This window comes from Peromyscus maniculatus, chromosome 23 (genome assembly GCF_049852395.1).
Source record: "Peromyscus maniculatus bairdii isolate BWxNUB_F1_BW_parent chromosome 23, HU_Pman_BW_mat_3.1, whole genome shotgun sequence".
Taxonomy (NCBI): Eukaryota; Metazoa; Chordata; class Mammalia; order Rodentia; family Cricetidae; genus Peromyscus; species Peromyscus maniculatus.
In genome coordinates, this window is record NC_134874.1 from 44,968,082 (window position 1) to 44,980,972 (window position 12,891).

At 42.7% G+C, this 12,891-nt stretch overlaps 1 protein-coding gene across 2 annotated transcripts in view; it reads left to right on the top strand.

Annotated features, from left to right (window-relative positions):
- Positions 1-12,891, top strand: part of Sdk1 (sidekick cell adhesion molecule 1) — a 968,286-nt gene that overhangs the window by 352,156 nt on the left and 603,239 nt on the right. For both annotated transcript variants that reach the window (XM_006990740.4, XM_076560415.1), the window contains 2 exons: positions 6,377-6,483; positions 9,433-9,580. In XM_006990740.4, coding sequence (XP_006990802.2) covers positions 6,377-6,483; positions 9,433-9,580 — 255 coding nt within the window. The remainder of the gene's footprint in view (positions 1-6,376; positions 6,484-9,432; positions 9,581-12,891) is intronic.

Below are 12,891 nucleotides of genomic sequence, written 5' to 3' on the forward strand. Positions count from 1 at the left end.
TTATAAAAAATAAAATTGAAAACAATTATTATGTAACCTTCCCAAGATGGGGTGATTTTTTGAACCTACACATAGCTTTTAGTGTGTATTTCCCTAACCTCCCTCTTTTTAACTGTAAAAATAAGAATGAGCTTTTGTCCAAGACATAAAAGCTTACTATAAAATTGGGTACTTATTCATGCAAAATAGGTATCATGCTTGCATAAAATTATACTTGTAGCTAGTGGACATTTTGTGTGTTGTTGTGGACTGAACCTGTGCCTTATGGATACTAGGAAAGCCTCCTACCACTTGGGGATTTTCCTGCCCCCACTTAGTTCATTTTCTTATTCTTTTCTTTTCTAAAGTGGACTAGGGCCTCATACTTGGTAGTCAAGTACTAAGTCATTAAGCTCGTTCCCAGTCCCAAATTTTTATGTTATCATCATCACTATTAGCAGTAGAACTTTATTGATTGATAGGTTGGTTGGTTGGTTGGTTGGTTGACAGAGTTTCTGGCCCCGGCCAACTGGAATCCCCTATGCAGCCAAGGATGACTTGAACTCCTGATCTTCCTGCTTATAATGCTTGGGGATGATAGATGTGTGGCACCCTACCTAGTTTATACAGTGCTAGGGGTCAAACACATGACTTTGTGCCTGCTAGACAGGCCTTCCATGAACTAAGCTACATCCCCACCCAATATGCATAGCTTGGACCTTGTTCTGGAGATGTGGTTTTGTTGCCCTGGTGTATGTCCTCAGTCCTAGTGGCTTTTTGTTGGGAATAGCTACCAAGAAGTAACTTCTAAAAGTAAGTTATATTTTATCATACATTTCTAGAAATAGAATAGTTCTTTCCCAGAAAAATTCTATATTATCAGCCTAATTTGTCCTAGGTCTCCCCTCTCCCGTTTTGTTGTTGTTGTTTATTTGTTTGTTTTTTCCACTCCTAATCAGACAGTTCAACAGGAAGCCATGGTCATTGTTGCTTTGGTCTTGTTTTATTCTCCCCCCTCCCCAGGTGTTTTGATTGCATTTGGAGTAGATTTTGAACTGAATTAAATCTTAGAAACCAACTATCATCACTGTCTTTCATGAAGCCATGCTTTTGCACAGAGAGTGACGTGTCTATAGAATTGTGTGTGTGTATGTGGGGGGATTAGGTAGAGAAGAGTGAAACAACCCCCCAGTGCCACAGTCATCCCAGAAGCCAGTCCCCTGAGGGACTTACACTGAACACCAAGATCTGAGATGCTGCCCCAATTACCATCAAATACCCTCTTTGCTCCACTTGTCCAGGTGCCGCTGTTTCTGCCACTGGACTTCACCACTGCCGTGGCCCACCACAGCCACACCTGTCCCACTGCCATTGTTGTGTCATCACCACTGCTGTGCAACTGCCTCTACCATGTCTCCACCACCATCACCTCCAACACTGTGTCTCCACCATTTCAGCATCCTACCATTGCTGTACCCCATTCCTTCCAGATCCCGTCACCACCATGTCCTATTTCTACTGTCTTACCACAACTACCATGTCCAGTCACCATCGTGTCCAACCACTGCCATGTTTCTCACCTCCCTTTTGGTTCTCAGGCCAGTTCTTGTGCAGCACCAGGTCCCAGCAGCAGTGTTGACCTGGCTGTGTGATGACTCTGTGCCCTGGAGCAAGCCTAAGAATAGCCAGTGTGGTCTTTTGTTCTTTGAGACATGCTTCTAGAGTAGTGTCCAAAAAAGTGGAGGAAGTTCAAATCATGGGCAGACTCAGTATCAGTTTTCCATCCTGGCCTGGCTAGGCATTTACTGCTGGGTAGGGATGATCTGAAGATGCTTTCTATAGAAAGTGTTGAGTGGTTTTGACGCATGCTCAGAGTAGCATTCTTGGCTGAGGTGCTATCTCCAGCAGACATGGCCCTGCCATCCCTGGCTTTGGTGGGATCTGGCATTCTATTGTCCTGGAGTGCTGGGTTGGTCTAGCAGAACCCCACCTTGGTGTGGTGTGGTCACACCTTGGCTCAGTGTTGACTGGAGCCAGGATCAAGCATTGCCTGTGCTTGAGCAGCATATGGTACCACGATTTTTATCATACCTTCTTACAATGAGCCAGGAAACTTTCTCTGCTTAAAAATGTGTGTTTATAAACAATAGGCTTACAACGAATACTCCCATCTGTTAGGTGAGCATAATTTGTGCAGGAATTCCGGTAAGAGGTGGAGGACTTCGCAACGTTTTTGTAGATTTTCCCCTGGTGCGACATTATCCTCGGAGACGGCACACAGCGGCATATGTCTAATACTCACTTTCCTATCTGCTGCTTCCTGTTATTTGAAAGCAATGCTGTTTTTGTGCATTAGCATATAAGATTATTGTAGAAATTCATAAGAATTTTACATCTATGCAAGATACTTAAAAAGAGAAAAAAAAGTAGAATGGGTAACGGTTATGTAAATATGGTTATGTCGCCATGATCGCATTGTCCTTGCAGCTCTCCAGAGCTGTGCTCCGATGACCTGTCCTCATACTCCTCTAAAAACTTCTGTTGATTTTGCGTTAACCTGATCTCAGCACCCCTTGTTCCTGTAATTACAGTACACAACAATCAAAGCGTGCAGCCTTCCAGTCTGATTTGTAATTTAAATACACGGCATTGACTCTTTGTGCTCGGTTTGGTATATTCTGATTGTCTTCACTAATTAATTTTGTTTGGGATGAACTGTTTCTCATAATAGAACAGAATTTTTAAGATTAATGTTCAGCAATGTTTTTTTTTTCTTATCATAAAAGATTTTATGAGTCCTGCCATAGGACCGCCGCAAGGTTATCAGAGGGAGACTCACTTTGATTAATATTTGCTTACTGCTGAATTGCCTGTATTGTCCAAGTGTTTTATTCACTTAAAATTATTCCTCCGGGTTCCCTTTTCCAGGGTGACTAATTGGACATACTTGAATAAAAGAGATGAGCGATTAGTTGAATATCAATGCTTCCAGGTCTACTTGGTACCGAGCAAATAGAACACACTAATACTCTGTCTTTGCCTGAGTTGTTTTAAGTTTCTCTGATTACACTTTGTAAGAAGACATGTCTTCAAAAGATTAGACAGCCACAGCCGCAACATCACTTCTGTTAAGGGAGAATGCCACTGCGTTTTCAGATATTAGAGAGTTTGTGTATACACAGCCTTTCATGACCCGCCCCTTTCCCGGTGTGGAAGGAATCCAGGCGCCAAGTCTTACTTCTTTTTTTCTTCATTCAGAATGATAGTTTTCTTTGTTCTATTACAATGTGAACATTGTAATGTTTTATTCACTTGATCCTTTTGGGTAGGGCCTTGGACATTATAAGAGCACTCACCACTGAGCAATGCCACCTATCCATATATTTTATTTGAATTAGTTTTGTGTATGCATATGTACAAATGTGAGTGCACTTGGAGGCCAGGGTAAGATACCCTGCTCTGTCACTCTCTTCCCCTCCTTATTGCCTTGAAACAAGGTCTCTCACTGACTGTGGACCTAAGTCTGTGGCCAGAAAGCTGTAACAATCCTCCTGTCTCTGTTCTCTCTTAACACTGGGGCTTTTGGTGTATGCAACCATGCACAAACTTGGTGGCTCTGGGGATGTGAACTCTGGTCTTCTTGCTTGCAATGCTAAACCATCTCCTCAACCAATGTGTCTTATTTTAATATGATATAGTAGGCATATAACCCATTGTCTATGTATAGTGTACACAAGTCTGTGAGTTTAGAGCTAAGCACATACCCTGACACCACTGCCACAACTTCCTCTTCATCCTTTGCAAGCCTTTGCCCCCACCCTGTCTTTTCCACACTGCTTTTATAGTAAAAACATTGAAGGGCTGGCAAGATGGCTCAGCAGGTGAAAGTTCTTTGCCATGCAAGCTTTTTGACCTGAATTTGGTGGCTGGAGCTCATGTAAAGGTAGAAGGAGAGAACATGTTCCACAGTGTTGTCCTTTGACCTACACATGCACATTGTGGCATGCATATCCCCAACATATCATGCACACCCACATTGATAATAAACAGAATTTAAAACATTCTCAAAGAATGCTAGATAGTCTCTTGGTCAACCTTAACTACACAGTACCCTGTTGTTAGCTGTGTCCTCCATGCCTCACAGTACATTGCTATGACATTTCCATTTTATCTAATTAACGATTGGTTTTCATTGGTGCTGCCTCATCTCCCTGTTGTCGCCCTTGCATGCTGTTTCTCCTCCTCTGACTGGCTTGTTCGAGTGAGCATAATGTCTGCCAGGCTCATCATGTTCTTGGGGGAAACCTGACTTTCTCGGTTTAAGTCTATATAGTATTTTCTTTTGTGCATATACCATGTTCCATCTGTTCATGTGCCGACAGATTCTCGGGTTCTTTCCAGAGTTTGGGTGCTATGGAACTTCAGTGATCATGGAGTTTAGGTGTCTTCATGTTCTTGATTTCAGTTCTCTTTCAGAGAAGCAGGGTTGGTCTATAGTAGTTCCATTTTTAATTTTTCAAAGAACACTCATTCTGTACTCTTGTCTCAGTTTACATGCCCAGCAACACTGGACAAAGACATTCCATCTCTCTGTCTTTAGCATGGTTCTTAGGTTTCTTAGAAGCTGGGAGGTGCTGTCTTAGCATGGTTGGGGTTTGCATTTCCCTTACAGTGAATGTACTGAGTACTTTGAATGCTCTGAGTACTGTGAATCCTCTGAGTACTGTGAATGCTCTGAGTACTGTGAATGCTCTGAGTGTTGTGAATGCTCTGAGTATTGTGAATGTGCTGAGCACTGTGAATGCTCTGAGTACTGTGAATGCTCTGAGCACTGTGAATGCACTGAGCACTGTGAATGTGCTGAGCACTGTGAATGCTCTGAGTACTGTGAATACACTGAATAGTGTGAATGTGCTGAGTATTGTGGATATGCTGAGCATTGTGAATGCTCTGAGCACTATGAATTCTCTGAGCACTGTGAATGTGCTGAGCACTATGAATTTTCTGAGTACTGTGAATGTGCTGAGTACTATGGGTACACTACATTCCTTTTTGCAAACCCCTTGGCCATCTGCCGCCTTCTTCTTCAGAGGAGTATCTAGGCCTGCTCAGTTTAAAGGAGCTCCATAGATATTTTGAATATTAACCCTATATCAGACAGTTTACACAAAGCTTGCTCTTGGTTTATTTGTGAACATGGTCTACAATCCAGCTACATACAATCTCGGGTCTGGGTTCAGAATCAATTGAATTCTATCCAGCAATCATTAACTACATCCCTGCTTGCTTCAGACATGGATCTCAAACATCCCAACTCATAAAACTAATGCTATAGTTACAGCAGGACGGTTATAGAAACAGTGTCTCTTTCTCACTGTCCTTTGAAGCTGATGAGGCTTTAGAGAGGTGTGGGGTGTGAGGGATTATTATAGCCCTAGGAACAGAAACTAGAATCAATCATTATTACACAGGTAAATTATTACGTCCGAGACTTTTTCTGTAATCTGAAAAAACAAAATTATTGTCAGTGTCAGGCACATGGAAGAGGAAATCTTGAGGCGCATGCATTATACTAAGAGATATTCACACTGGGGTGAAGACAGAACTGTCCTGGTCTTGGACCTGCTTGCCTAAGGACAGCCACAGCTCATCCTGAAGGTGGCAGTGGTCTTCCATACAGAGGGAGGGACATGGACTTTGTGTGAAGGAGTCTATAGTTTCAGAAATTATTTCTGGAAATTCTGAGATTTGGCAGCATGAGAATAAGTGATTTTCTTAAACTGAAAACCCTGCTTTAATTGCAGTGACCACTGGTTATTAACATTTCTCAGATACCTGACAAGAAGCAGCCTAAGGGAGGGAATGTTTTATTGTGGCTCACAGTTCAGGGGGATACAGTCCAACATGGCAGAGAAGGTATGGCACCAGGAGCTTGAGGCAGTTGGTTACGTTGCCTTGGCAGTCAGAAAACAAGGTAAACAGGAATTATGGTCTGCTGTAAAACCTCCCCAGTGACCCACTTTCTCCAGTGAATCTGTATCTTCTAAAGGTTGCTAAACCTTCCAAGCCAGCATGACCAACTGGGGACAGAGTGTTCAGACAACTTGGTTCAGCCTACAGGGACATTACATATTCAAACCCCAATAGCAAGGTAATGCCTAATTCATGCATGACACTGTGCTAATGCAGGAGACAGAATGAGGTCCTGACTCCATGAAACAGTCTGCAGGCTTACTGGATTTGGGGTGTTGGAGAAGCAAGCTCACAGTGGTCTCAATCGGGGAGGGCTTGGATCCATCTTGAGTACCAGAGAAATGGATCACTTGAGCATCTTGTTGAAGAGATGCCCTTGCTCATCTAGCCTTGACCACTGACACTTCTTTTTGGCATTTTGCAGGTATATCATCCCCTCTTTACAGAAGCTGGATGCCGGGTTTTACCGCTGCGTGGTGCGGAACAGGATGGGAGCTCTCTTGCAGAGGAAATCAGAAGTACAAGTGGCATGTACGTGTGCAGCGTGAGCACTGGCCTTAAGTGATGAATGGAGTTGCAGCAGCTGTGGGGAGGCACTTCCTGTTGCAGCAATTGAAACTTGTCCTTGGTTCCTCTAAAATAGTGGGACAAGACCTGGGGATGTAATTCAGTTGGTAGAATGTTTGCCTAGCTTGCATAATGCTCTGTGTTACAACTGTAGCACCAAACTGGGAGGTAGAGGCAAGAGAATCAGAAGTCCAAAATGATCCTTGACTACATAGTGAATTCAATGCCAGGTAAAGAGACACTGCCTGTAAATGAATGAATAAATAAATAGAGTAGAATTAAGGTTAAAATTAGTATAGGGCTGGCTAAATATCTCAATGGGTAAAGGTACTTGCCACTCAAGAGAGTTCCATCCCCAGGATCCACATGGTGAAAGGAGAGTATGAAGTCCTTCAAGTTGTCCTCTGACCTTCACATGATCACACATGTCCTGTAGCAAGACATGCTCATATAAACGTAAGCATAAGCACTCACATAAACATACAAATAAATAAATATAACTTAAAAAATCTAAAACAAATTTGGACACCCAAGTAAGATGTTGCTTTTTTCCAACTGAAAAGATTAAGGATTTCCTAAACTTGTAGGAGCAGGAGGAGAGGAAAGAAAGGTGGTCTGTATAAACCAGCTGCTCTTGGCTTGTTGGTATTGGGATTAAAAATACTTTTAGAGTAAAAAGTTGACCCCAGTTAAGGTCAGATTTTATTGTTTCTTCCCCATGATCTGCTAAGGAGCCATTTTGCTGTTCATTGGATACAGAGAGTTAAGTCCCAGCTGTTATTAATGTAGCAATCTAGTCTTTATTCTGCAGATCCATTTTGGGGAACGTAACTTTTAAAAGAAGGCACCATCAAAAGGCAGAGACTTTGACTGTTCACGAAGTCTTTAGGGATGGGAGACCTGGCCTATGCCTGTGCCCCTTCCCTATGATAGGAAGTCTTTGAAGACTAGGATCTGCCTAGTGGACTGTCTGCTTCAGTATAGTTTGAGAATACTACACAAATGTCATCTTGTTTAAAAGTAAGCAAAAAAGCATTCTGAATTTTTACAGTATAGGATGCCCATAGGATTGAGGCCACACTGTAGTGCTTTTCTTCTGTTTTGGTGGTTTCAAGATTGCTGTTTCTAATTTTGGCCCTCATTATGATCTGTATCTTTATGTTAGCATAGAAAATAACATGGACCTATCTCACTCTCCTATCATCATCATGATGACTGGGGGACGTCCCCGCATTATATGTGTTTGGCTATTGTTTAAGCCACTAGGAAGAAAGACATCAATCTTTCTGGTTTGTGAAGATGAAGTCACCACCAAAGCTGTCTACAGAATAATTCAGAACTTCTATTCAATAGTAAAATTGAAAACATAATAAATAGAGTGTGGATCAATATCCAAACCATATCTGAGTAAGTCAAGAGCCTGGAATTGATTATAGCATACTAAATGTTATTTATGATGTTTGGACTTTGTGTAGTTGCCCATGCCCTTGTTCCCACCGTCTGTTTCTCACCCTTACAGTTTGTGAGCACTTCCTTCACTTTTAAATAAGCAAGGGCATTTTTCTACGGTGTTACATAGCTCTTCCTTCTGTGCCTTCATATCATGCCCTGACACATAATAAAATAGCTTTTTAATGGTAAAGCTATATCATTTCTTTCATGAAAAAATTTTAAAGTAAGATATAATTAATAATATGTGGTAGCTAGGCATGGTTGGTGGACACCTTTAATCCCAGCACTCAGGAGGCAGATCTCTGTGAGTTCAAGGGCAGCCTGGTCTACTTATTGATTTCCAGGCCAGGCAGGATTACATAGTGAGACTCTGCCTCAAAACAAAACAAAAGAAATAAAGAATATATGGCGGCTAGGGGCATGGCTCAATCAGTAAAGTGCTTGCTACACAACTATGAGGAGCTGAGTTTGGATCCCAGCACCCACATACCATGCCAGAACCAGCCATAGTGCTGGGGAGGTAAATACAGCAGCATCCCTGAGGCTTGCTGGCCAGCCCATCTAGCCAATTATCAACCTCCACATTCAGTGAGAGACAATGGCCCAAAAACCAGGTGGAGATCAATCAAGACAGATACATGATCATCTTCTGGCCTTCATATTTACACACACTTACACACACACACACACCACATGCACACCTGCATATGTTCATTCCCCCACACACACGCTTGCATATACCTGGGAACATATACACACACATCACTACAAATACACACAAATATGGTGTGGAAATAGCTCTGTGTATATACATTGACTATATCTGATCACAATATAGAAATTATTTTAAAATGTCAAATTAGTAATTTAAAAAGGTGGCCTTTCATGTCTACAGTCTAATGACTGTGACCTCATTTTTTTTAGTTGTTTTTATCAACAGAACAAAGACTCACTGCCCCAAACTATGTCATCAGTGTGGGGGTGCATAAAAGAATTCTCTGTGAACTCTCCAATGGTTGGAGCACATTGGTTCCCAAAGACTTGTGAGGGAGACAGTCACCCTAGAGAAGGAGAGGAGACCCAGGTGGGGGGAGGTGTCTGGAAGCATTTCACTGCAGCACTGTAAAAACTGCTTCAGGGGGCCTGGGATGCCTTCCAGCAGAAGTTTCTTACAGTGGTACTGTGAGCCACCATCATATTAGAGCAGGGTGACAGAAGCCCGTGGCCTTGCTGATTAGGGCCCCCGTGGCTGTTTTAGAGGCACGTGGCTCTGCCACTGCCTCTCTTACAGCCGCATCCGCACTTGTCAGCACTGCCATTCAGTCTCGCTTGTCACCTTGTTAAGTGTGGTGGCGGCGGCACCAACTTCACCGTAAAATATAGTTATTTCCCTCTCTGACCCCTACTCCTCCGCAAAAAATAGCTCGCTCCGGAACTTAAAAGTCCAATTTTTCTCTGCAGATATGGGGAATTTCATGGATACAGACCAGAGGAAAACAGTTTCTCAAGGACATGCAGCGATTCTAAACTTAGTGCCCATCATCAGCTGCCCCAGACCGCAAGTGACGTGGTTTAGAGAAGGACACAAGATTATTCCAAGCAGCAGAATGTAAGTTGTTCTGAAAACGAACGTGATTCATTTTTCGTGGCTGTACGATGTGCTTCGTAAGTGAAATGACTAAGTGGCCAGCGACTGGAAAGCCTCATTTTTGGTGGAAGCATCCCCAGTCCTTAATGAGCTGCTGTTGGTGACTGGCGTGGCTATTTTGAAGCAGCTTAAGCGCGTGGCCTTGTGTTGTCCCTTTCTGTGTGTTGTACACCCTGAACCCAAGGTCTCCTCTCCACCCTGAAGCCTGTTCTCTCTGGTTTGGAATCACCTCACTGCTGTCAGCCCTGACTTGTGTGTAGCCTCTTTTACCCAGGCCTGGTGTTGCCTTAAACAGCTGTGGGATTCCCCCACGTCCCCTAAAGCCTCAAATTCAATACTCCTTCCTGTGACGATGAAGTGTTAATTACTGCTTATTTCTCTTTATCTTTTCATTCTTCCATGGCAGTTTTATTTCCTTTCATCCAATTAGTGGCTCGCCCATCTATTGCTAATCACACCATGAGCAGTTAAGCCCTATCTCAAGGTCTTCCTGCATGTCCCACATTCAAGATATGCATTGAAGGCAGGTTTTCTCCATTTGGAGCTTTAAGTGATTAAAAAGAACATTATACCCATATTTCTTTTTATCTGAGGGGGTATATGTGGAGATCAGAGGATAACCTTGGGGTGAGGGCTCTCTTTCCACTTTGTGTGAGACAGAGTCTCTTGTTTGCTGCTGGCTACACCAGGCTAGCCCATGAGCTATCTCCATCCCCCATCTCAGGAAGAAGTACTGGGATTATAGGCACATGCTTCTGTACTTGACTTTACATTGGTTCTAAGGATCTGAACTCAGGTCCTCACATTTACAAGACAATCATTTTATTTACTGGGCCAAGGTCTCCCTAGTCTTTGATATGTGTTGCTTAAGTGAGTAGCTTGCAATCACATTGAAGGATAATATTGCAAAGACAGAAACTTCAAGGATAAAAATTTCCAAGAAAGAATCATGGAATGCTATGTGCTTGGGGTAAAAATCAAATATATAAAAAATGCATGAGGGGAAAGTTCTTGGTTCAGTTTTTGGAAAGGATGTGTGTGAAACATTTGCTGAGTGGGTTTCAGGTGAAGCTGCAAGTTAACTATGGGCTATACACTGACTTCCCCACTTAGCAGAGTACCATGGACCTCCTTCTCTAAGCCCAATGGACTCGTTATCCCAGCTTGACCTCTGAACCCTGCATGGGCCTGCTTACCAGAAGTTTCTATTTTGACAGTCATAAAAAGGAGAAAAATAGATATATATGTAACAGTCATATTTCAGAATTCTTGTTAAAAAAAATACCCATTACTTTAAATGACATGGCTGCTATGCCTTTTTCTGTATTTGAAGTTCCTTGGATATTCACCGTTGTATTGATTCCAATCATAACAGAGGTCTCTTGGGATTGGGTGAAACAAAAAGGAAGGATCGATATCTCATTGCTGTGGGAGACTGTTCTGTGGAGCAGAAGGCTGCTGAGATGCTGTCAGGCATAAATGTTCTGGAAGGTTCCAGTGTAGAGCTCGGGAGGGCGGGTGGAGGTGGGGTAAATACTCAGGTACTGAGAGCGCTGGAGTTTAGAAGGTAGGCTGCATTAGGCTTCATCTCAGACATGGAGCTTGTCATATCAAGGGCTAGGAATTTGTGGTGTTGGGATCATTTTAATTTACTTGGTAGCAAATAAATACACATTGGTTCACATGATGACATCCAGTGAAATAACTCTTAATTTTTACAATGAGATAACTCTTAATTTCATGGGCTTTTTTCTTTAACTTGCAGATTCATGCTAAAGACTATTGAATTCCTAATGAGCTAACAAAATGACAGTGTGATTAGAGTCCAACCACAGTGTCCCATCAAACAAATGATCTGCTCACACGCGTAAAACTATTGATAACCCTCCAGCCTTGGCAGTGTGGTGCATACCTTGTCTTAAAGAGAGGAGATGAGGCTGATTATGAATATTTACACTCCTACAAGGTCCTTTAGTTTTGTATTTTCCACCTCATCATCGCCCCACATTTCCTAAGTGCCTGCTGTGTGAGATGTCATAAATCAGCGCGTGTGGGCTGTTCTCCAACAGTTTATACACTGTTCCAAGATATATTGCTTCTAAGAAACTTTCACTTCAGACCCAGGTGGCTGCACACAGAGCTCAGAGGGCATCTGGTCTGCTCCATACCACCAGGGAGGGTTGCTTCTGAGATCCAGAACATTCAACCCAAAGTGCATCTCACACTGAGCACAGGTCAAGCACCCATACCTGCTTCCAGCCTCTGCATGTGAGGTCCCTTCCCGGGGACCTTATCTGTTAGGGAGGATTCTAGCCTCCTCCCAGTCTTTGTAACATTATCCTATGACCTTTAAAAGTTGACCTTTGGACTTACAATGAAGTGGATTTTTTTTTCCTTTTAAAAATAAAAAGTAACCCTTGTTTCTAGCTTGAAAAATTAGTTAAATAGCCTATTAATAATCCTAGCAGCTATTATTTATTGAGTACCTACTTGAAACATATCTTCTGTAATCCTCAGAATTGCCTTCTGGGGCACTTATCATTAGCTCCACTTACAGCTATCAGAACTGAAGTTTAGAGGTACTAACTCACCCCAGGGTGCACTGCTGACAGGCTGCAGGAGGAGGACTGAAGCCTGATTCCGATGCCAGAGCCCGTGGTTGCCTCCCTGTCAAGCCTATTCTCCTGTCTGCTTTAGCTGATGAACTCACCTCATGCTTTTGATCATGTCTTCCATGTCTTCAGGTGTTTTTCCTCATTTATTTAGAAGCCTGGCTTTCAATCTGAAATAACACGCGCTTGTGTGGGTTTGGGTAGAGGTGGTGAGAAGTGTCAAATATCCATATAGTTTAGAAATAGAATTTCAAGGGTTTCCTTTTGGATTGGATGTGGGATATAAGAGATGGAGAGAGGCATGGACAGATCTTAAGATCTAGGACCTGTTGTTGGAGAATTTCTCTCCAGCTCCCACCAAGTCCCGCCAGTCCCAGAGCCCACTTATAAAATAAACATACAGACTGTTACATTATTTAAACTGCTTGGCCATTAGCTCAAGCCTATCATTGTCTAGCTCTTACTCTTATATTTAGTCCATTTCTAGTAATCTTTACTTTGCCACATGGCTGGTGGCTTACTGATACTTTACATCTTCCTTGTCCTGGCGGCGGCTCCAGGCAGTCTCCTCTGCCTTCCTGTTTCCTCTTTTCTCCTCTCTGTTAGTCCCGCCTATACTTCCTGCCCAGCCACTGGCCAATCAGTGTTTATTTATACAGA